Source organism: Lissotriton vulgaris, chromosome 7 (genome assembly GCF_964263255.1).
Source record: "Lissotriton vulgaris chromosome 7, aLisVul1.2, whole genome shotgun sequence".
NCBI lineage: Eukaryota > Metazoa > Chordata > Amphibia > Caudata > Salamandridae > Lissotriton > Lissotriton vulgaris.
Genome location: NC_141695.1, coordinates 1,143,857,882 through 1,143,884,174, shown reverse-complemented (window position 1 = coordinate 1,143,884,174; position 26,293 = coordinate 1,143,857,882). Strand labels below are relative to the sequence as shown.

Genomic DNA, 26,293 nt, shown 5'->3' with positions numbered 1-26,293 from the left:
ACCGTATGAGGATGGCAGATATTGTGTGACACTATGTTGCACTGTTTGCATTGACAAGTTTGTTGTGCCTGAGCTTCACTGTTATAGTGGCATGTTCCTAGTTTTATTGTAGCGCTCAATGAAGTACTTGCATTTACCTTAAAATGTGGCTTCTGGAGCTTTCAGCAGAACCGCAAAGAAGGCAGACCTCATGTCAGTCTTGCGGCAGCTAGCTATACTGAATATCAGAAGTAAAAGTTGCTACGTTCACCATTCTAATTGTTGTACTCCAAGCAGTGTAGAAAGATTGGAAAGGAAGGAAGAATGGCTGATCCCAAGGAGGTGGGCCTGGGATGACAGCTGTTAACAGATGGTCAGCACTGCATGCACCAATTTATATACTCAGTTTTAACAGCAACTCAGCTGAGCTAACAGCAAGGCTGAGCAGTGGACTCCTGTATAGTAAACCTGTGCTCGAAATACACCTAGCTCACGTCACTGAGCCACCAAGTGACCTCTGTTTCCTAGAACTGAATGCACTTGTGTGCTGTTGGGTGTATATCATGCAGATGGAGAGCCTGAGAAAAGTTGTGTACAGTGGAGGTACCCTGGCAATAGGACAAAGAAAGGCTTCTGAGATTCTTCCAGAGGGGAATGTTTGATGGAGGCAGAGATATAAATTTGGACTCTTAAATTATTGTTAGTATAGAGACCCCATAGTTTACAGTTAGTTTGTTTCCTTAACATTCAGGAACACTGAAAATAGTTAATTGATTGCAGCTTGATGATTTGTTCTTATTATTTTCATGTTTGTCTAAGAAACCATGATATTATTGTTTCCAATGTCTCTTTCACAGAATTTACCCTTTTCCCTTTAGAAATTGCAGACATTTGAAAATATTTCTGTATACTTTTTCTCAGATATTGACTGCTTCCAACTTTAAGTGGTTTCTAGTGCTTTCTAACTGAATTTTTCGAAGCACTGCTATCAAGTAGCTAGAGTTCTGACTTCATTTGTGCCTGTATTTCTATTGAATGGTGATGTGATTGAATGGCATGGTTACCAATAAGTATGCATTCAAAGTATCGCTTGGAGCCCTCTGGCCAGTTTAGCGTTGATTTCAGCATGTTGCCATAGTCCATTTTGCTGGTGATGAGGGCTTGGGTGACTGTTCTGTGAATGTTGGTGGGGAGTCATTTGAAAATCATCTTGACCATCCCGTGGAAGCAGGAAATGAAGTCTGCGTTCACTTGGCCAGTCATGGTGAGTTGTTTGTCGATTACTATTCTGAGGTTCATTACCTGGGTTGCCAGCAGGGCTGTGGGTCTGAGTTTGGCAGGCCACCAGGTGGAGTCCAAGAGCAATGTATTTGCCGAAGATTACTACTTCCATCTTGACTGTGTTGGACTTGAGGCAATTGTTTTTTTTTCATCTGGCGACTTCAGTCATGCACATGGAGAAATTGGTCCAGTTGTTGGGCGTCTTGTTGGAGAGGCAGAGTATGAGCTGGGTGTCGTCAGCATAAGATTTGATGTTGACTGCATGGGCTGCAATGGTGGTTGTGAGTGGAGATATGTGTGTGTTAAAGAGAGTGGGGCTGAGTGAGAATCTTTTTGGAACTCGGCAGATGACGTTGACGGCTTCCATAGTAAAAGGGGGACAGGCTAACCAACTGACTGCATCCTATCAGGAAGGAGCTAACCCAACTAAGTACTGGACCTTGCTTTCTGGCTTTGTGCAGCTGTTGGATAAGGATGGGTTGGGAGACAGTGTTGAAGGGTGCAGATAGATCCAGTAGGTTGAGGGCCACATTGTTAACTGTGTCCATGATCATCCAGATGGTGCTCATGGTGGTGATGAGGTTAGTCTTTGTACTGTGGTTGGACCTGAATCTGGATTGATTGGTGTGAAGGAGGTGATGGCCAGTGAGCTGGGTGGTTGGCTAGGCGTTTGTTTATAATCTTTTCCATGTATTTGGCTGAGTTGGGTAGCAGGGAAATAAGCTGGTAGTTGGCTTGCATCTTTGGGTCTGCTAAGAGTTTTTTAACAGGGGAGTTTTGTGGTGTGTTCCCAGGTAGGTGACTGTGATGATTCAATATCAGGGTGAGGCTTGTGCTGATGGGGTCTAGACCTTTGTTTGAAGACGTGGTGAGGGCAGGGCTCCGAGTGTGCTCCGGACTGTATGGTCTTTGTGGTTTCTTGAGTGGTGATAATGGGTAAAGCGGTCAGAGTGGTCCACAGGATGTGGTATAGATGGGCAGAATGAGAGAGAGTTGAATGCTCCAGTTGGGGCTCAAAGTTTTAATAGATGCTAGTGGTCTTGTTGCTAAATAATAAGAACAGCTTAATGCAGAGGTCCTTAGAGGGGGATACGTAGGTGGAGCTTGCTGCTACAGGGGTAAACTTTTTTTATTTGGTCAAGATTTACTGGGCACTGTTGGTGCTGCTTTCGATGCAGACAGCGAGTGTGGAGCATTTGGTGGGTCACATTTGCTGATGGTAGTGTCTGAGGGCAGATTTGTAGGTGCTCTTGTCTGTGTCGTTCTGACTTTGTCTGCATCTGCATTCCACGCGCTTGCCATAGCGTTTGCTGATCCTGAGCTTTTCCATGTACCAGTTCTTATGGCTTGGTTCAGTTTCAGGGGAGGCAGGGTGTCTGTGCCTGCAGTGATTTAGGCATTGAAGCTGGAGATGGATTCAGGGAGGTGGTTGTTGTATCGAGCTGGTGGTGTAGGAGATTGGAAGATGAGGATCCTTCTGAGATCCTGTTACAGTCCTGTCATAAAGATTTGGTGATGGTGTTTCTGCAGTGGAGTTTATTAAAAGTTGATGAGGGTAAGGTTGTACCAAGTGATCAATGTGGGTTAGTCTACTGTGATGTTGCTGAGTGAGTCTGAAGCAGGACTGGTCCTCGAGGAGGTTGATCATGTTGGGATTGGTTAGGTCCTCCAGTTGGTAGTTGAGGCCGCCGAGGAGGATGAAGCTGCTGAAGTTGAGGATTAGGGGTGGGGGGGTGACAAAGCTGCAGTGGTGCTGCTGAAGTTGGCATGTGGTCTGGGAGGAGAGACGACGAGGATGCCGCACGGGGTGCCGTTGGCAAATGATGACTGTGAAGGATAAGTGGTCTATGTTGCTGGTGGAGCAGTGGATGGATTCCTTGAAGATGACAGCAATTCCATCTCCGGGTCTTTTTGTCCTGTCCTGTCTTTCGATCTTGTATCCGGGAGGGATTGCAGTGACTATGACAGGGTGGACGAGGTAGTCAGCCAGGTTTCTGTCAGGAAGAGCAGGTCTAGTGAGTGAAAGGAAAGCACTTCCAGTAACAAACAAAAACCAGGTGAGTCAACAAAACAGGACATTGGTGAAATCCCAACATCAAATATCCGATTTCATGGTGATCAGAATCTAACCCCCTTTCCTGCAATGAAACTTTATTTCAGTTTCTGCTCTTGCCCACACTGCACTGGGCCTTTGCAAGGATCACTTGTTCCTTGCAGTCAACCTTTTCACCAAATACCAAATTTGCATGTGAACTCTTGCTTTTAACCCGAGACCTCCTCCCCAAGGGACATGTTTTAGCGATGCACAAATTGGGTCTACCAATCATGGTCGTTGACTGATGAGTTAGGTCCTTCCAGAATATTACAAGCCGTGGACATGGCATAGGCAAGGCTGTTGCTTCGACAGCCCCACATCTGAGACCTTTGTGTGAGAGAGTAGGGTACATACACCTTATGGTATCTTTGGTGCATGCAATTAAAATGAAATTCTATGTGCTGTGAGATTTAACAATGGAAAGGAAGTTTCTGCTCTGTCAGACATGCACCCATCTATGTCTTCCTTATGCTGAGTACTTAGGAATTCTCCACATTTCACAAGATTTCTGTCCACATCTTTCAATCTTCATCATTGCTTGGTCCTTGGCCGCCACTGGAAAGGCGAGGGCGGCCCGCTTCCTGCCCCATCAGCAGGGAGATGCGCGCAGGCCGGGGTCTCTGGTGTGGTGGCTGCGGGTGAACAGGAACATTCCAGAAAGCAGCAAGAGGAAGACCAAGGCTTGTTTTTCTCTTACAGATAAACTCGAAGTCACCCCGCAGTGCTGACATCAGCACAAAATGTACAGATCTGCGTGGACCTAATGGGTAACATATGTCCAGTGTGCGCGAGGAGGGAAGGATGTTGTTTTAATAAACTGACTTCATCGCAGCTGGCCGCACGTGACCCTTTACCTCGGGCGGTAATGCTTGGCTCAGCTCTAGCGGCTTGCATTCCCTGCGGTATGTGGACGCCCTCCCTATGTTTATTAAATTTGGAGAGCGCTTTTTGCCAAGCGCTTTAGGTAGTTTACAAGAAAACAGTAAGCCAATTCGAGGATGTATTTTTTTACAAAGCCAATAGAACTGGGCTTGTTTTTCGAATTAAAAATAAAACAAGAAAAAGACAAGTCTGATCGATGCAATGGTATTATTCAATCCTCTGCTGTTCAGGAGGGGCCGCGCCATTTTGGGGACGGAGGACACTCTGCAGCGTCTCCACAGAATCCCAAAGATGCCTTTGATTCCAGTGTTTTGAGCGGAAGTTACGTCGCGGTGACGGGAATCCGTGAACGCCTTCACTTCTTTAATCGCGCAATAACCACTCCACGCATCAGTTTAGCGTAAAAGGCCATTTATTAGGACAGGCATCACAAACCATAATCAACATAACATCGTTAACAGTCCCCCCAACATCCTGCCTTTCAACCATCATCCACTCACATACTCCACTGGACACTCCCAATTCACGCCACGACCTCTCCACGTATACCATTCACTTCCCCCTTCACTTCCAAACTCCTCCAGCATCTCCATCCATCACACTCCCATCTACCACACCCCCCATCCTGCACCTGTAACCCCCTCCCCGGAAGGGTGATTCTGCCCGTCATGGACTCCCCACCCCTCCCAGGTCCCGCAAACGCTCTCCCTGTGTCAACCTGTCCTAAACTGGTACCCGAACAATTTGTTCAACAAAAAACACCCGCACCTCACTCCTGAACTACTTGTAGGGTGGGCGGGCGGACAAAACTAAACCTATTCCCTGAGGCACTGGGGACAGGAAGAGGAAGTCCTTCCCCCTTAAGTAACCTCCCATCCACCCACCCCCTGACCTAACCCTCTACCTGCCGTCCTCTCGCACGAACACCCCGGGGGAAAAGACTAGTCTGTCGACCTGCTTCCCCCGGGGGCCGCAGTCGGAGAGATACCAGCACAGCTGTCAAATCGACCTATGTTAATTATGGTACATAGAGCTGGCTTTTGTTCCAGTGGAGGGTTCTTATCTCACCTGTTGCAGGCATTGAACTGCACGAGCGACTACTTTAATTATTAGCCCTATCTAGCCTCTCGGCTGCCTCCCTCCGTTGCGGCCCTCTCTATTTTGCTAACGCTATCTTTTCACATTACCCTGCTACTCTGAGGCATGAGGTAACAGAACATACATGCACTCGTTGGAAGTGCACCCCACACACCTAGCAGCAGCGCCAGTTTTCCCCACATCCAAAGCATACCCAGGTCAAACAGGATTACTTTAAAAGCCATCCCAGAGTCATCGAATGATCATCCAACTTCTCTAGAAGTCATTTTTATGTTGTCCGACGTCATCAAGCTCCTAAAGTCATCAGCATAGTTTAGAAACTTGAGCCTGATGATAATACAAGCTTCTGTCATCACACAAACAAACAACTCAGGGACCACACAGCCAGTAGCAGTGCAAGTCCCACCCTTCTCCCAACGCAACACTCAGACCATGGCCAGAAAACCCAGTTCCTTTCTCCTTGCTCTCTGCCCATACAGTGTTCCATGAAACACAGAGTGGGGAATAAAGACCCACAAACTACCACAAGACCATTGAGAAAACCAGACGAGGGCGTGCCACAGACTGCCGTGGCCTGGTTTTATCTCACACTTGCACTCTCGGTCTTTTTTATGCAGCGCTTTCCCCTTTGCACTGTCAGCTGGCATTAAGGATAAAGGTGTTTTTTTTAAAACTTCTTTTGAATCCAAATTTGTGATTCAAACTTTCTAGTTATTTTTATGAAAAAAGTGGCAACGGGTAAAGTGCTACCCAATTGCTGCAGTAAAATAAAATGTTATAATTCTAATATCTGATGCTGTTTGTACAAGTAATGAAAACCTAGTAGATTTTCTGAAACCATGTTAGCAGGAATGTTGCATGTTCATTATAAGTGAGATCCAGTTTTTTAAGAAAATCACAATTTCCGAAAGAGCTATTTAATTCAGGGGGGCGGGTCAGCCAATCACTGCGATTCTGCAACCGGGGTGTTAGTGCGCTATGTTGGTACTAGTGAGTAATGGAGCACTATGCACTCTTTGACTGCAGGGCATTCCACATACATGATTCTTGTAAGACAAATATAATAGTTTTACCCTATTGGTGCTAAATGCCGCTGCGTCGGAACATACAAAAACATGTTTTTGTGTCATTGGTACACAGCTTAGGTAAGTTAACCTGAGTGCCAAGAGCACAAGGCCGTTGTCCACTGACTGATGTGCAAGGACCCTGCGGCCTCTCTCCGTTTGTACAACCAGTGGACAGAGGGCTTCCATCGCACCCTGGAAGAGATTAATTCCCTCTATAAATATAAGCAGCTTCTTTGGTGTCGCATGGAAAAGAATGACGTATGCGTCTGCACCTCTTCTGTGGTGACCAGACTTTGTATGGGTTTGTGTGCACAGCTGAGAATCTATTTGTACAATTTACCCCCACCAAAAAATAAAAAAATATTTGTTTCCTTAAAGAGCAACTTGTATTTTGGGGAATCGTTTTTCGACCAGGTGTAGGCAATCACCCCAGGTAGAAGATGCAATAGTCCTTTTACATACACCTGCTGCTTTCTTTCTCTTATGTGTCCACTGATATAACATTTGAATACAGCACTGCCCCTGAGGTGTCTGTTAAAAGCACCTAAAATAGTTACCTAATACGTGTAATTGAAGGTAGGAAAGGAGAAAAAACTAGAATAGGCATCTGAAAGGAAGTTTGTGTTAGGTGTGTGCGAATCAGATTTTGAATGAGTAGCGAGTAGAATGACTATAAGGCACTCAGTCAGTTAGCCTCTTCCATAAGACGAGGCGAAGCCTTAAGGGCCCTCCTACTGGTGGTGCTAATTACCCCAAAATGTCGGAAAACTTGCCAGCGCCCGAATTACTAAACAATAATCTTCATTAGAACATTGGAATGTTGGGCGCTCAATTGCAGACAATGGAGTGCTCCCTGCTTCTATTGGCCGGTAAAGGCCTGCAGAGCAACATTCCAATGTTCTACAAAGGCTTCTCGAAGTTCGAGGGGATTTATATCCCCTCGAGCTTCGAGAACCCTTTGTTATATTTGTTAGAACATTCTGCCCTCTAGTGGCAGAATGTTCTAATAGCCTTATAGCCCTTCGTAGCAGGGCTATACCGGCTATTAAAGTCCTGCTGTCTTGTTAAAGTCCCTCCCATTCGGCTCGGGCCTTTAACGATTCAGCGGGCCTTTAATAGCCGGTATAGCTCGCTACGGCGGTCTATAAGGATATATTACGCCAATACTTGCTTTGTCGTCCCAGTACTTATTTTAAGAGTGAGTGTGCCCATTCACTTCCTCTTTTACAATGCTTCCCAAGCTCTTTTTTATTTCTATGTTTGGGTAGAGAAGCTACCCATAAAACACCTCACCCAAACCGCATCCTGTTCTCCGCCAACCCCTGAGTAGAGGCTAGGAAGAACCAGGGTAGGAGGGAAGAGTCGTAAGTACTGGGACGAGTAAGAAAGAATCAGAGTAATAAACATTGCCAGTAAGTAATCTGAGCATTACCTCTTCTTTTCCTTCCTCGCCCTATTACTTACTCCAGGAGGTCTGCCCAAGCAAAAACTTCCCTTCATCAGCAGAATAAATCACAAAAGGCTGTTGTAGAAGAGAAAACATTGCTTTCCCTGTTATTCTTGCACTCCTGCATGAAACGGAAAACGATCCCAAATAGACAATTGCCAGCTGAATTTAGGATAAATATTTAAAAACAGATATCATAAGCTGACATGGATCTTAACAACACTTGTAATCCAAAAGCTAAGTCAGAACTTTGAGCTACATGTAACCTGTACTGCAAAATATATGTATACGGAAGGGCCCGGGTGGTAGCCTTAAAAATATCCCTAATGGACAACCCTGCCCGTTCTGCCCAACTCCTTGCAAACGAGGTTGCCCAAGCTAAACTTAGTACAGCAACATGTTGAAGAAGTAACAAAGGACAAAAAAGAGCAGGAAGTGTTTTGGGAGGTGAGGTGTTTTATGGGTAGCTTCTCTATCAAACATAGAAATAAATGACGTCTTGCAAGCGATGTAAAAGAAGAAGAGAATCGACACATTCACTCCTCGAGTAAGTTATTAGAGATCGAAAGAGAAGAGGAGGTAATGTTATTTTGAGTGGAGCACTGTGATTCCTCACACTTTTCGTACCTAAAACACCATACAGCCAATTCCCAAATTGATTTTTACAAGTTGATCATCTACTCACTTTCCTATTTGGGGGTCATTATTCAATAAGAATCTATCGTGGAAAAATATGGTGTCAAGTAGAAAAACCCTCTTGGAAAATGGTATTATGGCACTTGTGTACCTTCCCAAAAATTGGGATCTAAACCTATCCCAGGAATGTTAAATATCTATATAGCGAAAGCTAAGGTCAGCGCCATTTATGGGGTAGCAATTTGGGGTATGGTAGATCTAAAATCCTTTGCAGCAAGTGGAGGACGATTTCTATAAGAAAAAGCTTGTGTTGCCCAGCACTTGTGCAAACTAGTCTGCCAATATGGAACTGGATCTTCCATATCTTGAGGACTCAATTAGATTGCCCCCTTTATTATTATGGCTCTCTATATGGAAAATGGATTGTAGACAACTAAATCAGGTGATTGCTTAAAACTGGACCATGCTCAAAGGATTCCCAGGTTAAAATATGTAGAGGACACTTTGTCTGCTCTGGGACCTCGAGTTGTATTCGATACCCTATTCAGTTTCTCAAAGGCCAAATTAAAAAAGATCTTTTTAGCAAAAGCTGAGGGGACAGATGGGAAAAGAATGAAACTAAAAGTACAATAATTGTTTATAGTCTAATTCCACCACTAAAATATGTATTCCAATCGTATCTGTCTTTTGTATAGAACCCTCCGCATCGTTACCTCTTGAGTAGATTTGGATTGAATAACATTCCTTTAATGTTTGGCTTCGTGGCCAATATCCACTCTGGGAGCTATTTACCACCATGCCCTTGTAATGGGAGAGCAGCTAAAACAATCCTACATATTGTATACTTTTGTACATTTTACGGCTCCCAGAGGAAAGCTTTTTTAGTCCCTATTCTGCGTAAATATAAATTTGCCCAATGTAGACCTGCACTGCACTTTATCAAGAGTTGGGAGACCCTTATGTGTGTTATGCTCTTGTCTCCTTCCTTTAGGCGGTGGCTGGGCATAGACGCTTATCCATTCAGATGTTTTAATGCATTGTTTATTGCTGTGATTATTATGAAAAAATTCAATTGTATGATGTATGTTCTTTTAAGTGAATTTTCATGGATGTAATATATTTATTCCAGTTATGTTTGTACTTTTATGCATTGAAATAAAGTATTTGTGGAAATCCTATGAATGAAGGCGTGAGACCCTAAATACAAGTTTTTGCAATCATAGGTTAATTTGTAATCGAAAAAATCATTGAGAAATCATCCCATATTTCCTACCCTGCACTCGAGTTAGGGAGGTACTGGCAGTTTTTGTATTTGTGTATAGCTTACTATTCACAAATTTGGTTCCACACAGGGTCAACACTGTCCTTCATCCAATGAAGATGGTGCACCTAATAATAATAAAGCTGATAGCAAATTCTCTATTTAAAGGTGATTATTTGTCAATCTAATGCATTTTAGCTGTTGCAGTCTTAGTTTTTTTCCGTTGGTTTAAAACAATGGCATTAACCTTTGGTGAAATGCCTAGGACATGGGTCACGGTGTCTTGGTGATTAGAATCTATGTGGTTTGTGTAGTAGTAAGGGGACTTGTTCAGGTGAAGGAAGACATTACAAAAGAGAGCGCACATAGAGGAAAAAAACTGCTGCTACAGGATGATAAGAACAACCGCATGGAGAATTTTGAGTCTTGGAGGAAGTAGAGCATAGAAACACAGAGTATCAAGAAAAAAAAGGTAGTGGTGTGCTAGAAAATGAACACACTTGAATGCAGTCCATGTAAACAGTAAATGCTAGTGATGAAGTAGCCATTACAATCATGTGAGGGTCAGAGACGTGAATGAGATGAAGGTAAGCCGGTATTAAAGGTAACCACATCGTTTCGGAAGTTGCTGTTAACTGCAGACCAGCAGCTTTCGAAAAGTTGGGGCGGTCACGTGGGTGGAGTTAGGGGATGCTTTGACAGTGTCTATTTGTTTCTCACATGAGGATTTCTCTTACACAGGTACCAAGGGCAAGAGGGCTGGGCCCCTGCGTCCTATCTGAAGAAGGGTGGTGGGGATCTTCAACCACAGAAGCTGGGATCAGGCCCATCGACCCATTCCTGCTCCCTGGACTTGGATGGTGTGTCCCGGCCCCAGGGCGCAATCAACAGAGAGAAGGAGGGGCCGAACCAGCCTAGAGATGGCCGACTTGACAATCGCCCAGCACCCTTCACTGATGTGAGAAGAAGTAAGTGTATAGGGAGTTGGTTTATTAAGAATAAGATATTTAAACATTCCTCCTTGAACACCACTATCATCTCTTATGGTTGACAGTCCTGTATCCTTTTGACAAAGCTCCATTCCAGTCTACAAAGATCCTATCTTATGTCTGTTTAGAGAGGAGTTCTTTTGCACATAATCCTATCCCATTGTAAAAATTAGAAAGCGGACAGTGGTTTCAGAACAGCTGCCAACCATCATCATGTCTCACCCCCAAGAAGGTCTGAGTAACACTCACTCAGAAGTGAAGCACCCAATTGCTGCACGTTTTCTGATAGTCTTCCTCTAATATGTGGAGTTCCTAGCTGTCTTGCCATCTGAACAAATCCTTGTGTCAATATATTCAAAAGTGAAATGAAATGTCTCTTGTTCCAGCTCACCCCTCCATTTGATCCTGAATTCATCCGAATGAGATATTGTATTAGTGTTTTCCCTTACTCGCTCCACCTTGTTCTTGCACACTGTATAAAGCTTCGGCTGGTTGGGCTTGACCCAACGTGATAATAATTGTAAATGATCCTATTTGTATATACTAGATATTATACCGAGTGTTCTTGTTTTTTTAAGTAACCTACCTGCCGGCCGCTGTGATTTTTCCAAAAACACCTTCATAATAGTCTTTCATTGTACTTGCAGAACTTAGGCAAAAATACATTGTAATTGTCCACCTTAACATATGGTTCACCGAACCAGGCAATACCCATACTGCTGACCTTGTATTAAAAATGGACGCGCTGAGGTTAAAAGAAATTGTCAGAGACCCAGTGCATATAGCATGCTAAATTCTGTTCCTAGTGATATCCAAAATCATTGGTATCTTTCACTCATTACAATCTATGCATCAAAAATATTGTCAAACACACTCTTCAGAGCAGTGTCAATACCAGCCTAAACACTGTTAGTGAGGCAGAATCTTATGTAGTGTACAAATCGGCAGATACAGCAACAGCCCGCTTATCCTACAGGCTAACATTTTTTATCATAAAACTTGCATTGAACAAGTTGGTCTCCAGTAAATTGAGGAAAGCAAAGCAGGCTCGTAAAGTCAAGAATAATTGGTTTGATGGTTCAAAATACGAGAAATAATCTATGTTCACGTTCAAATAGGTTCTTTATTAGAGAGCATCTCATCCATGTACCAGTAGAAAGGCCATAAAAAAGAGTTAGTTGGGCCACAATACAGACACCGCAATAACACAATATATTCCTTGCCAAACCCAACTGCGAGGCTCTGAGCAAGTCAAAGCAATTTTTTGATATTTTACAGGGAATGGCCAATCTAGTAGTACAGAAAATTACGTGCTCAACTCAGCACTGTTGTGGAGATGTGCTGCTGTTCTTCAACTGAAAAACATGAAAATCGAAGAAACCTTTCTGAGGAGCCCAAGAAATCACTACACCATACTACCTTACTCTCCCTCCGCATTCATTCTTCACCTCCTTGAAGCCAGCGGAAAGAGAACTCAAGACTCTCCTTCCCCACCAAAGTTCAGGAGCAACGCGCCACATAGTAGTTGCAAGAATATGGAAATTAAACTCTTGCACCGTCGCCGCTAATCTAGTTTGAGATCACGGAGATGTATTCAAATTTGCCTTGGAAAACATCACTGAGTATCTCCAATTTACCCAGAGCAATACTAGCAGGCAGCACATACATTTCCCATTTTTCCTTCAGCTCCTGAGGTGGAATACCACCAATCCCTGTGGTTCAGACTGAAAGTGGGTCATTTATAAATGCAGCCTGCAAGATGACATTTGAGCTACACATTCCTACTCCAGAGCTAGATTTTTTTCTTGTCCACTAGCAGAGATAGCAAAGGTTGTGGATCTGTACCTGGAGCACTTCCACATTTCTGCAGATTAAATGCAAATATAACTGTTGGTAAGAGAATTACCAAGACCTCCAAAAACGATAGACTTCAGAGATTTCAGAATCAGACTGCCAGCTTACTCCTCAACCTGTAGAAACAGGATCATGTTTAACTATCCTTGACACCCTTTCTCTGGAGTGAATAATCAAGTTTAAAAGAACAGCTGTCAAATATGAGGCCTACCTAAATACATGCCCTGGATACCTGTTGCACAATTTGCATGCATGCAAGGCCTAACCGATAGTCCACCACCTCACACTTGATCAAGCAGCGTTCATTTACGCATCTAAAAGAATATGTGTTTGAACAGTGGGAGTAGAGGAGCTGAAACTCTGGAACTCCCTGGAACTGATCCTGAATGCAAAAAAAATACCTGTGTTTCAAGAAACGTCTCAAGCCAGAAGAATTTGTCTGTTCATTTCATTGAAGTTCTGCATTTGCTGGAAAATGTCAGATAGTTGACCCTCTGCTTATTTGACTGGACTCAGTCAGCCTCCGAACCTTGGTCTTGTGTCCCTTTTCATTTTAAATGAGCGAGTGACGTAGCAGTGGAGCAAGAGGTGGCACCATATGTAATTCCTAAATAAATAGATTAAAAAACAGGACCTGATTTTCATTTTAAAAAGAAACCTTCCCTCTGCTTCGAGGATCCGGTCATCTTTTGTCCTGTCACTGGCCTACATTCTTTAGCTAAACTTAGAGGGGTACATCAAAACAACTTTCTCTTTTCCTTTCTCAGCACAATCTACTTCACACTTCTTTGACTGGTTTCTTTTTCTGGTGTGTCGCAAAGGTAGCCTGTCATCAGATGGTGGATTCGTAAAAGCACATGGCCGCTTGAGATGCCTATCTCCTTGCGCATATTTGTCTCTGCAGCATTTAACATAGTTGATCACGGCCAACATTAACATCTTGTTTTCCTCCTTGGGGCTGTAGAGCCCCATTCTGCTTTGTTTCTTTTCCTTCGTGTTGGGACGTACATATGTCATTCACAAAATGACCCTCTGGGTCAAACTCCAGGTCTTTGGTCCCTAAGTAATTATTCCTGCACCATTTTGCTTTTCAACCTATATGGTGCAACTGGGCGATCTTGAACCTGATGTCCTTGGTACCACGTACTTTAATCTTTTTATTCTGAATTGATGCAAGTTTACCACCTCTAGAATTATTGGATAAGGTTTGCTACATTGCTTACAAAGCTCTAGTCTCTGGGCAGCCTTTTTGGCTGAAAAAACAAACCAGTTTCTAGGTGTCAAAGACTCCACCAAAGTAAAGATGTTTGGCATTGAAATTTGTGTGCACAACCACTTCAGCTACAGGGCGTAGGGTACAGAATGCCTCACTGCCCACCTTCTTCCTTATCTCATTAAATCTAAGAAACCTCTGAAAATATATATCTTCAAACTTTATTAGCGGCTGCTTTCCTAATGCTGCTCAAGTTACCTTTGTGCATTTCTCTGAAAATTATTTTGCTTTTTAATTGTACATTTCCCTGTTATTTCACTCTGCTGTTTTCATATGGTTAAAGTGCTGTTTTGTTCAGATCTTTTTTAATTTGTTATTTTGATGTTTATTTTTTATTCCACGTACAGCTTATTGCTGCTATCATGTATTGGGATCGCACCTTAATAAAAGTTTAAAATACGATTTTGGGAAATTTTGAGAAGGATTTAGAACACTTAGAAAAAAGACTTGAGGAATCAATTAGAAAATCTTCTATAAGCCATAGGGGAGCTCAAAGTGTACCTTGAATGCTCTTAGAGATGCCTTTGGGGCAGGCTTGAGATAACTTAACGACCATTAAGGGCTAACCTTGGAGAGAACCTTGGAGAGATCTTGTGGAATCCTTAAAGGAGTCTCTAGTTACCTAGAGAAAGCTTTGAAGAATATGTACGGAAGACCTGGGGGAGTGGTGGACTGAAGAAACAGCTTCAATGTTGCATTGGAGTGCGCTTCCAGGCTATAACAGTTGTTGAGGGCCTACAACTTGTGAGAGGCCCTTTAACAACTGGTACTGCCCCAGTGGAAGGGCTTCTAAGCTATTAGCCACCCACTGAGGGTAGAATCTTCTAAAATATACTGGGAGAAACAGAAAGCCAAGCTTTGAAGTATTGTAGCAGAAGGTATGCATCTGCTCCTCTTCTTTGTCTACAATGGAGCTGTTAGCACTCAATAGATCTAAAAAGCCCAAGAAAGTTTTGGCAAACCATTAGAGAATCTCTAAAGAAACATAGGAGCAGAGGTAGGAACTAGCGATAGATCTTTTCAGAGATGCTTTTCTTATTCTTCTAGGAATATTCTTCTAGGAATTAAAAAAACATGGAGATCGTTTGAAAGATTCCTTGGTAATTCCCTTGAATAGTACTGGGGCTGCCTTTGGCAACTATCAGAGATACTCCTAAGTATATGTAATACATGGCTTTGAAATCACATGAGAAACTTGTTGCATTTCAACTTAGTGAAATTTGATATTTGATTTCAACAGATTCACCCAAGATGAGACAGAGGCCTCCCCCGCGACGAGATCTTACGATAGTAAGTGGTGTTTCTTATACATTTTTCATCAGGAGTCTGATTGGTTCTCTCACTGTTCTCTCACTGTCTGATTTGATGTCACACTGTCTTGGCATACATTAAAACTGGGCCTTTATAGACTATAGTGTGATGCAGTCATGTAAGAGATGGTTGTGTTTTTTCAGTATTTTTTAAGTGGACATGTCTCTTCTATCTACTTGAGTGTTCAAAACAGCTACCAGAGTGCTGCAAGTGTGTAGTGACATGCATTTTGGGAACACTGGATCAGAATCCAGGTCTTTTGGTTTCACAGCCTAGTCTGGGAGAATTTTTCTCTGGGCATCTGAAACCCTGGGTCCCTGTGTGTGGCCAGTTCCTCTACTAAAGTGGAACCTAAAAACATTAGAAGGATGGATTTTGATTATGAGCTGACCTCTTTTTACAATTGCTTGCTACAACATTTCTCTAATTTTGATTGGTTGATTCTCATAATCCTCCAATATTTTTGCATTTTTCGCCTGGTCCACACTGTTCTTTTGTGAAAAGGCAAACTAATATTTTATTATGTTAAGAGGTTTTACAGTAATGGGGGGTACATCCGGAGAATAATGTCTCAAAAGGTATCAAACCATAGCCAACATTATCGAACAAACAAGCAAACATTCAGAAATGCCTTTTGTTGGTGATGGTTAGCATTGCTGTACTAGCTAAATAAAATGGTTTGTGTGGCTGTAGATGCACATGCTCTGCATACTCCTGCCATCCAATGTTGGGCTCGGATGACTGCAACTTGTTTTTCTTCGAAGAAGTCTTTCGAGTCACAAGGTCTTGGTGACTTCTCCTCTGGTCTTGCGTGCACATGGGCATCTACTCCATTGTTATATTGTTTTTCTCTGTTCATATGTGATTTAGGGCATTCCCAGTTTCAATGAGTTAGTTGATTCCCTTTGTACCTTCGGAGTTTTGTTCTTTTCCACCCCATCGCAGGAAGACTTCTTGCACTGCTAGCTACGCCAATTCCATACCTCCAGTGTGTTATTTCCAACTGTTGGAGCCTCTCTGCCCTAGATGCCTGTGGGGGTGCTGCGTGTTCTGGCCTATCCTTCGGAGAATGAAAATGTACCTGAGATAATGGAATAGACTCCTTCCAAGAGATGCCTCTACTGTCATTCTAAGTGCTCCCAGTCTGGTCTTCCTGCTGTCTGTAATCTTTGACTCTTGCAGGAGCATAAGAGCTACTGCAACTGTTGCTTTGCATTCTGCAGCAAGAAGACTGTACTCCAATGCTGAGACTAATAGTTGGCCCACAGCATGATATCACAAACCTCCTCAAATGCTGAACATCTTGGGCAGGACGATTCCCCTCAGCACCAGAGAGGAGGAAGAAGCACTTGGAGGGTTGGCAGATCTTCCGACACTGTTGTCCAGTCCTGAGGAAACAAGCACCCAAGGATGTTCCATCCACCTTGGCCAGCTCCAGTCCACTCTTGAAGACCATGCCTTCCGGGAGTACTGACAATGCCCCATCCTCGCCAAAACAGCAACACACTGAACCCAAACACTGCCCTTCCAGGGGACTGGTGTTGAACCCTGTGCTTAATCTGCTGCCTTCGTGGGTGCCATGCAGCATCCGAGTGCTGATGGACACAGATCAAAGTCTTCGGAGCAGAGAAAAGGACCAGCTAGTTGTCTTAATCCTCCACTTTCCCCAAGCTAAAGGACCTTTGTCAATTTTGAGCTGTCGAAGGCAGCTCAATAATCATGCTGAAACCATTGTCTGCGCCGAAACCATCTGCTGTCGACATAGAGGAATGCCCTCTTCTCGAGAAGCTACAGCAGGAGCTGGATGAAATTCAGAGGAGGATCATTATCTACCTCCTACTGGAAAGATCATGGCCCCTGAAAAGACTTAACCTATAAAAAAAAATGGATGCTTGCCCTGTGCTCATATTGCCTTCCAAGAGGCCTAAGAACAAGGTTCCACATCTGCCTATTCCTCCTTCTCTTTCTCCCCCACCACCTCCACCATCATCCCCTCCACCGCCATCTCCTCCTTTACGCCGTTCACCCTCTTTCCATCGAGGGATTCCGGAGTTTTACTCGGATACTGGCAGTCCTAGCCCTTACTCTCCTGACAAGGATTTTTCCCACTCTACCTTGGGGCTTCAGAAGACCCATTGGGAGGGCAACGATGTAGCACCTCAGACAGACCCAGACTTAGAGCATGTACCAGTCAGGACCTCATTACTGGATGACACCATGGTGTATCACCATGTCTTACAACATGCAGCCGCCTACCATAAGGAGGAGATATACACTACCCTGTTCCTCTTATATATCAATGGGCTCGAGCGTCATCTGCTGCAGGAGTGTAGGGATATGCCCAGGGTGGGGAGGAGGGAAATCCCTGCGCTCATGTATGCGGATGACGCAGTACTCATGGCACGCACTCCACGTGCCCTGCAGAAACTAGTGGTCAGCTTCGAGAAATTTATGTTGAACCTGGACCTACTGGTAAACTGTAGCAAGACCTTCACAAAGAATTGTGGCCTAAAACCAGGTAAATTAATGAAGCGTATCTTTTTAAATAATGTGCCGCTGGATAACACCCCAACCTTCTCTTATTTGGGCATTTTATTCCATGAGTCAGGTTCTTGGACAAGCGCTATTAAGGCTAGAACTCTTTTATTTATGAAAACGATCATGGCTTTACAGAATTTCGTTAGAAAATTGGGCAGGAAACCGATAAAGGAAATGATAACCATTTATAAAGCTACATGCTTGTCCGTGGCTATGTATGGCTCAGGCCTGTGGGGATACGCAAATGTCGACCAAATCCAGCTGGTAGAGAACAAATTTCTGAGGGGAGTTCTAGCAGTTCCTCAGTGTGCTGCCACATTTAATTGTCACGCTGAACTTGGCCAACCCTACATAATGGATATTATCAGAATTCAACCTATCCTACTGTGGCACAGGGTATGGACTACTAACGAATGTGTCATGAATCGGGCCCTGCTACGTGACACCCTCAGTTTGGACCATGCGGACAGAATGGAATGGCTGGGATATGTCAAGCATTTTTTGACCGAGATTGGTTTACATTCATATTTCTCGGACCCATCCACAATGGACAATATTCCCAGGAAGACACTAAAAACCATCTGCCTGAACCACTTGCTGGATAAGAGGAAGAGAGTCGAAATCTTGAAACCCACAGTACACTCTCACCTTTCTACTCTTTGTGAGATTAATACTGTACAGCCATATTTATCCCTGTCCATGACTAATTATGATCGTTTTCTTTTAACTCGTTTTAGATTTTGTATATTTTTTAGATTAGTGTCTTTCCCATCTATGAACTCTTGGAATCACACTTTGCCCGCTTGTTTGTGTGACGGCACGTCACAACAATCTGATATGCATATCCTCTTTTTCTGCAAATTTTATACTGCTATACGTAGGAAAACCATAGTCCCTTTTTTAAAAAACATGAATTTAACCAGATGCCGCCCAGCCTTTTTAGAAGTACAGAAAATGGACACGATTTTAACTGTTACTGTGATTTTAAATTATTTAAAAACTGTTTTTAAATTTAGGAAACAAACTCAAATTGAAACATCCTAGACTCCCTATCGACCTACCTCACTGCATTACTATTTATGAGAAGTAATTATTGTATCTCCTGTAACAATTGTATTTTGTTTATATGTTTGTTACTTTTATGGTTACTCGCTTTTTAACCGAATAAAGTTTATTGAACTGAACTGAACACTACCCCTGATGAGAATGGCTTTTTAGTGAAGACGTTCTCAAAAATTGATTGTTCCGTTTAGTACCACCCCATGCTCAAGAGCATGATTAAGTCTGCCCATGAAATTTCCAAGGACCCAGTTACATCCTGCGTGGCCATATCGTGCATCATGAAAAGATACAAACAGGTGCTCTCTGACCCACTCTATATCAGGGGTCATGTCCCTTTAAACTCCTTAGTAGTCACTACTTCTAGGAAGAGGGCAGCAGCACAGGCCACTGGGGACATACCACCTCCTGATAAGGAGAGCAAGCAAATATATGCTGCAGGGAAAAATGTAGCCGTAGGTGCAGCCACATGTTGGCGCATGCGCAAACTCAATAGGACTCCTTTCTAGATATGATTGAGCCCATTGGGAGGATAAGGAAATGCTCTTACAGCACCTCCGAGATCAATATCACAACCGGGTGAAGAGCTTAAAGGGCAGGTTAAAGCCACTTTTAAAGTGACCATTGGTGTGCTTTAGATGCTGCGGATACTGCAGTCAGGGGAGTCAATGCCTCTATTATCCTCCATTGCCACTCCTGGCTCAGAATGTCTGGATTCCAGCCAAAGGTGCTAGAGCACCCCATCAACCTGCTGTTCCACAGGGAACATCTCTTTGGGGTGCAGGTTGACAACATATATGAGAAAAACAAAAAAGACACATAGACCGCAAAGGCGATGGTAAGGGCTCCTTTTGGAGACAGTAGTAATGTGGGAATTACAAAAAATGACATGTCCCACCCCAATGCCCCCTGATCATACAACACATGTCTGGGGAGACTTCAAAGATTCCTTCCTATTCATCATCGAGCACTGCTACTGCTTATTGCTCAACTCCTCTCCACCAAACATTCCACCCCGCAATCACACCCTCAGCCCAGAACACCTCGCATTGCTGCAAGAGGAGGTTCAGGCTCTCCTTGTTGAAGTAGCCATAGAGCCAGTACCCCTTCAACATCAGGGCAAAGGCATCTACTCCCTGTAATTCCTCATTCCTAAGAAAGACAGATACCTAAGTCCCATCCTCTGCCTCTGTTCTCTCAACATATGCATCCTGTCAGATCATTTCCACATGAGCCCCCCTACATGATGACATCCCTCCTCTGCAACAAGGCTACTTCAATGACCACACTAGACCTGAAGGATGCTCACTTTCACAACCCAATCCATTTAGCTCATCGGCATTACCTCCGCTTCATGATAAGTGCTCAACAATACCAGTTCAAAGTACTATCCATTGGCATCACCACTGCCCCAAAGGTCTTTACGATGTGTTTACAGGTGGTATCTGCTCACTTCAGAAGGAAGGGAACTCACATCTTCGCTTCCCCATCCTCGATGATTGGCTGCTAAAGGTAGAGTGCTTAACCAGCACCTAGACTGCTATCTCCCTGCTGCACAGCCTGTGGTTCACAGTCAATGCCACCAAGTCTGACTTGGCGCCTCCTCAGATTCTACCCTTCTTAGGATCAGTACTCAACTCTGTAGTGGTTAAAGCCTTCCCCAGCCCCAAGAGTGCAAGCATTCGAGGAGTTGCTCCATCTTTTTTATCCACTTAGTCCATTTCAAGTTCATTTGTATGAGTCTTCTGGGAATGGTGGCTTAATGCATTGCCATTGCGCCCCACACCAAACTACATGTGCAACTACTTCAGGAATGCCTCCCAAGCCAGTGGTCACACCCTGAAGGTCCGTTGGAGGATCCAGAGTTGATAAGGGTCTGCACCCATCACTCTGCAATCTGTTGCAGGGCCGTCCATTTTCAGACCCAATTCTGCCAGTGACCATCCCGTCAGACACCTCTTTAGTTGGCTGAGGAGCACACCCTAACATGATAGTCCAGAGTCTGTGACCACCCTGTCAAAGAGGTCTCCACATCAACCACTTGGAACTGGTAGCCAATCATCTAGCTCTCAAAGCCTTACTTCAGCAGATTTTGCTGACATGCTCAGCAGGACTCCGCAACATGTTCATGGGTGGGGTGTCCACCCTCATGTCCTACTTTCTACTTCCAAAGATGGGTCACCCTACACATAGACCTTTTCACCACCCACGAAAATGCTGAATGCCCAAACTTTTCCTCCAGGTTCCCACTCCCCCCAGTCCTTGGGCAATGATCTGTGGATGAATTGATCAGGGATCTTTTCATACGCTTTTCCTCCTCTCCTAGTGATTCCTAACTTGGTCAAGAAGTTCAAGCAAACATTCCTCACTCTCATCCTAGAGACTCCTTCTTGGGCCAGACAACAATGATTCTCTGCCCTTCTAGAAATGTCCATTCCCCTATGAAGTTCATGAACAGGCTGAACCTTCTCACACAAAACCACTGCAAAGTCAGATACCCAGACCTCAGACAGGTCAACCTGGTGAGTTGGCTCCTAAAGTCTTAGATTTTGGCTACCTTAACCTACCCCAAGAGGGCTTGGACTCACTCAAGTAAGTCTGAAGGCCCTCTACTCGCACCTGCTATTCTACTCAGAGGAAGCGTTATGTCCACAGCTGTACTCCGAAGCACATACACCCTGTTACGCCTACGGTGTAAGAAATTCTTTGTTACATCCTACACTTTCAAAAGTTGTGGTGTGTGTGCATGTGAATCTGGCTACATTTAGGCACCATTGCTGCTTATTTAAAAAAAAAAAAATTATTGGCATTTTATTGTTATGCTGGGTATTTACAGCGTAACAGTTTAATGAGAAACCCTTCAATACAGATTCTACATTCTGTACATTGTGACAGTAGAAATGAACATACATCTGTATCTGTCCACTTTAAAAGTTTTTGTTATTGGAGTTGATATGTTGTTGAGCTCCATCCGATTTTAAGTCACAATCTGTATGCTGTTGTGTTCCTGTAGTGCTGGCCTATTGTGTTGGTGCTATACAGCACCTTGAGTTGTGCCTAAAGACTGTAAGGAACATAACTCAACAATTGGGGTAACTCAAACTGGGATTCACTGCATGGAAATTGTCTCGCTGTAATGAGGGCTGAGAGGTCAAGAAGCTGGTGTCCATTTGAATGCACGTAGCGCAGGGTGTGGGGTGTGGGCACCTGTGTGTGTTGTGTAAGTTACTTGACACGTGCAGGTTATAATCTATCCACGACTAGGGTTCACTGGTAAGGGGCGGCATGTTGTGCACTCTCTCGGGATACCCCTGTTGCCGATAGAGGCTTGTGGCCTGCGCATGAGGGTCTTCTGCGGCATGGTGTTTGGATGCATGGAGTAATGTCGCCCATTGCATGGAGATGTGATGTTTACTCATTGCTCGCAGCTCTTCACCATTGTTGCTTATATGCAAAAGAGGGAACACTCTTACCTTTTTAAAATTCCTGTAATTAAAGCTTTTATATAGGGTCTTGTCAGGCCACTCCCAACTCCAGCCTGAAATCCTAATGCTGTCCTCCCTATACTTATGGAGCCCCCCTTTGAGCTACTGCATTCATGCCTTTTGCCGTTTTTCTCTTGAAAAGTTGCTCATCTAGTAGCCATAACGTCTCGCTGACATATTAGTGAACCTAGAGGCCCTCACCCTACGGGAACCTTTCTTTTAGGGACATCAGGACAGAGCGGGTCTTAGAACCAATGCAGAATTCTTACCCAAGGTGGTCTTCCCATTCTACCTATGAAATATTCCCATAGCAGATATATGTAAATCTGCACATGGTCCACGCGATACACGTCCAATAAACACTATTGTGTGTATATTCATGCTTGGCAGCAAACTAAAGTTGGTCAGACTCTGTTTCAGGCCTCTGCACCATCCACTGGCTAGCCACCAATTAGTACAGTAGTGCATTATAGTCAAAGCAGAGTATATGTTTCTACAGCCACACATGCTGATATCGGATAATGTTACTTACCCTTTAAGTATCTGTTTGTTGCATGTAGAGCAATAGATTCACTTGTGTCCATTCTCCTCCCCGGAAGCCAGTGTTTGTAACGGGTTTCTTTCACTGAATAAACTTTTTCTCTGTCTACGCGCATGGACAGTATTCTTTTCTGCTCACTACTCAATTTTTACTCTCATCCTGTGGGCGAAAAACAATCTGACAATGGAGTCCATGTCCATTCTTCGTGTGACTCCAAAGACTTCTTTAAAGATGAACAAGTTGGAATTGTCCAATCCCAACACTAGATGGCAGGAATATGCATAGCATTTGGATCTACAGCACTACATGAAACAAACAGATTCTTAGGGAGTAAAAAGTAACATAATTCTGTTCTCTATACTGGGTACCCTTTTGAAAACCTCAAAAATTTAGCTTATGTTATAACCATCTATTAATGCCACTCGTGTCTCTCCACCCAATTCTCTTTCTCTAGCCCCGGGGCTTGAATCTGCCAAAGCCACCCACGCCACCTCAGGTTGAAGAGGAATATTACACGATTGCTGACTTCCAAACCACCATCCCTGATGGCATCAGTTTCCAGGCCGGGCTTAAAGTGGAAGTAAGTGCATCCTTGATTGAGAAGGGTTTCAGACAAATTGGCAGTCACCTCTCGGTTTTCCTATCACATGTCCATGAAAGTTCCAGTCTCGGTCTGACACACTCAGGTAATGCAGAGTAGCATTTTTTAAAACACACACCTTCAACATTGGGTTAGGTCTTTGTGTGAGAGTGGGCATTTTGTGGAAAGGCATGGATATCTCTATTGCATGCGTACGTGATATCTGAAAATGAATGCTGCTCATTTGCTTTACATGTAAGGGAGTACATTTGAGGAGAGTAAGCAGGTGGATTTGTGATTTCCCAGGATTGGGGAGAATTGGGAAGAGAAGAAGAGATAGAGGGGTAACCAGGTAAAGCACTCACATAAAAACGAAATCAAGGTTATTTTAAAAGAAGTCAGATGGTGACCAGGTAAGTTAGGATAACCATATTAGGCGCTCACATAGAAAAGATTTCAGTTTACAGAGCAAAAATATGTAAAGCATGAACATCTGCATAAAATAAGAGGTAGGTGTGCAAACTTAAGCTCACAATACCCCATTCAGAGAGAAATAGCAGGGCATTTAAAAAGTTTAAGCTGGATTATCAGTGACCAAAATTCAATGGAAACTTAATGAACAGAAAATAATCCAGCCTTGTCCAAATGGACTCTTTATACAGGAAATCCATTTCCCTGATGAAGGTCATCAATACTCAGAATACGGAATAGAATGACAATGGACAATCTATTTCAATCAAGGATAGCAGGGTCCCTGTTCTAGTTCACAGCATTAAGCATGAGCTATGAGCATTAAAGAAAATCTGTCCATTGGTGTTAGACGTAATTAAGTAGTGGAGGTTGTTACACAAATAATGGATTATATTTGTCATGTTGAGGCTTTGAATTAAGGAGTAAATAAGTAACGGGAATAGATGTTTCAGGAAGTCCTTGGGAATCCATACTCCTCAATTGATTTATGCTGTTATCCACCTCCTACTTTACATGTAGCTGGATAACTGTTCTCAAAATTATATATTTAAAGCCAGCCTAGAGTAATGAGATAATGAAATAATCAGAAAATGAATTCAACAGTATTGAACAGTGATTACATTGTTACTATTGCTTGAACCCTTTTTGAAGTGTATAGCACTCACCCTGCTTTAGACATACTACTAAACGGGGAATCCGCTTTACATTCTCTTGACTTGGTGTGAACCACAAATCACAGTAGTGGACAAGCCACTATCTCCATTATGGCAGTGAAATGGGGCTGATTAACATTGAGGCACTACCTACTCCAAGGACAACTGAACAACCAAAACCAAACTCCAATGTAACAATGGCAGCACCAAACACCGCTGTTTTAACCCATTTGTGGACAAGAAGGAGGAAAATCGCAGCCACAAATAGAGGCGGCTGCAGCAACCAGCATGTGACTTAATACAACAGCATCCCCTCTCTCACACAACACCTGTGGGGGGTAAGGATAAACAACTTCTTCCAGGAGTGGAAGAAGGTGACTTAAGACAAATGGATACTAAACATCATACGTTTTGGATATTGTATAGGACTGATAAAGCAGCCACTAGTTAAAGAACCATAGAAAGTGGTCCACACAAAAGAGGGAAAAACACGATTACTGCAAGAAGTAAAATTATTGATACAAAAGAAGGCAATAGAAAGAGTGCCCAAAGACAAGATCAACCAGGGAAACTTCACAGCATATTTCCTAATACCAAAGCAAGAAGGATCTCTACATCATATACTAGACCTCCATTTCTGAAACAAGTTAATAAAAACACAAAAATTTAAATTTACAATAGATCTAAAGGACGCATATCTGTACATCCCAACGAATTTCAGACACAAAAAATACTTGTGATTTTTGGTGGACGGAACTCACTATCAATTCAAAGTGCTGGCTTTCAGAATAAAATCAGCACCCAGAGGGTTTTAAAAATGCCTGGTAGAAGCGGCTGCACATCTAAGAAGGCAAGGGATGCACATATATATATATATATATCCTTAGACGACTGGCTGGTGAAAGCAAACTCCCTATCCAAGTGCAACAACCACATAAACACACTAATATCAATACTCCACAATCTGGGGTTTTCAATAAACAGAAAAAATCATCTCCCAACCCAGAAGAGAAGCTGTTCTTGGTAGCAAGAATCAGCTCAACAGATGTGAAAGTGTACCCATGCGAGAAAAAGATACTATCATTACTGCCAAAAAACTCACCAGTATCAGAAAGTCAGTCTCTGACAGTAAGGATTGTGAAGAAAATGCTGGGGAAATGGCCTCCTGCATACCCCTCATATCATATGCAGAGCTACATATGAGACCAATTCAGGAAGGGGTACAAACTCAATGGTCACAAGCCACTGGGATTTGGGAAGATCTAATGGTTGCCATGCAAGTGTACAAGAGGAGATGGCATGGTGGAAAAGAGCAAATAGAGTAACTGGATGACTGTTCATTTCTCCAGCTCCCACAGTAGCTATTACCATGGATGCCTTGCATGTGAGTTGGGGATCTCATATGGGGAGACTCTAAATCAGAGTAATATGGAACGTACAGGAAGTTGTACAACACATGAATGTACTGGAGCTAAAAACAGTGTTCCTAGCCTTAAGCCTTTCAGAAACAGCTGTGAGGAAAATCCTTACTAATCCAAACAGACAATGCAACAACAATATTCTATGTCACAAGCAGGGAGGTACAAAATCCTTTACACTTTGAAAACTAGCACAAGAGATCTGGTAGTGGACCATCCAGAGACAAATAAATATAGCAATGATACATCTACCAGGGAAAGATAATGTAGAGGCAGACAAACTGAGTGGACAGGTAACCACCTCACACGAGTGGGAACTGAATCAAACAGTACTCAAACAGATATTCAGGCAATGAAGGACACCAGAAATAAACC

General features: G+C 43.3%; 1 protein-coding gene across 3 annotated transcripts in view; it reads left to right on the top strand.

Annotated features, from left to right (window-relative positions):
- The window catches only part of SH3PXD2B (SH3 and PX domains 2B), a 342,591-nt gene that overhangs the window by 303,082 nt on the left and 13,216 nt on the right, over positions 1 to 26,293 (top strand). For all 3 annotated transcript variants that reach the window (XM_086931584.1, XM_086931583.1, XM_086931585.1), the window contains 3 exons: positions 10,488 to 10,714; positions 15,103 to 15,152; positions 23,251 to 23,376. In XM_086931584.1, coding sequence (XP_086787710.1) covers positions 10,488 to 10,714; positions 15,103 to 15,152; positions 23,251 to 23,376 — 403 coding nt within the window. The remainder of the gene's footprint in view (positions 1 to 10,487; positions 10,715 to 15,102; positions 15,153 to 23,250; positions 23,377 to 26,293) is intronic.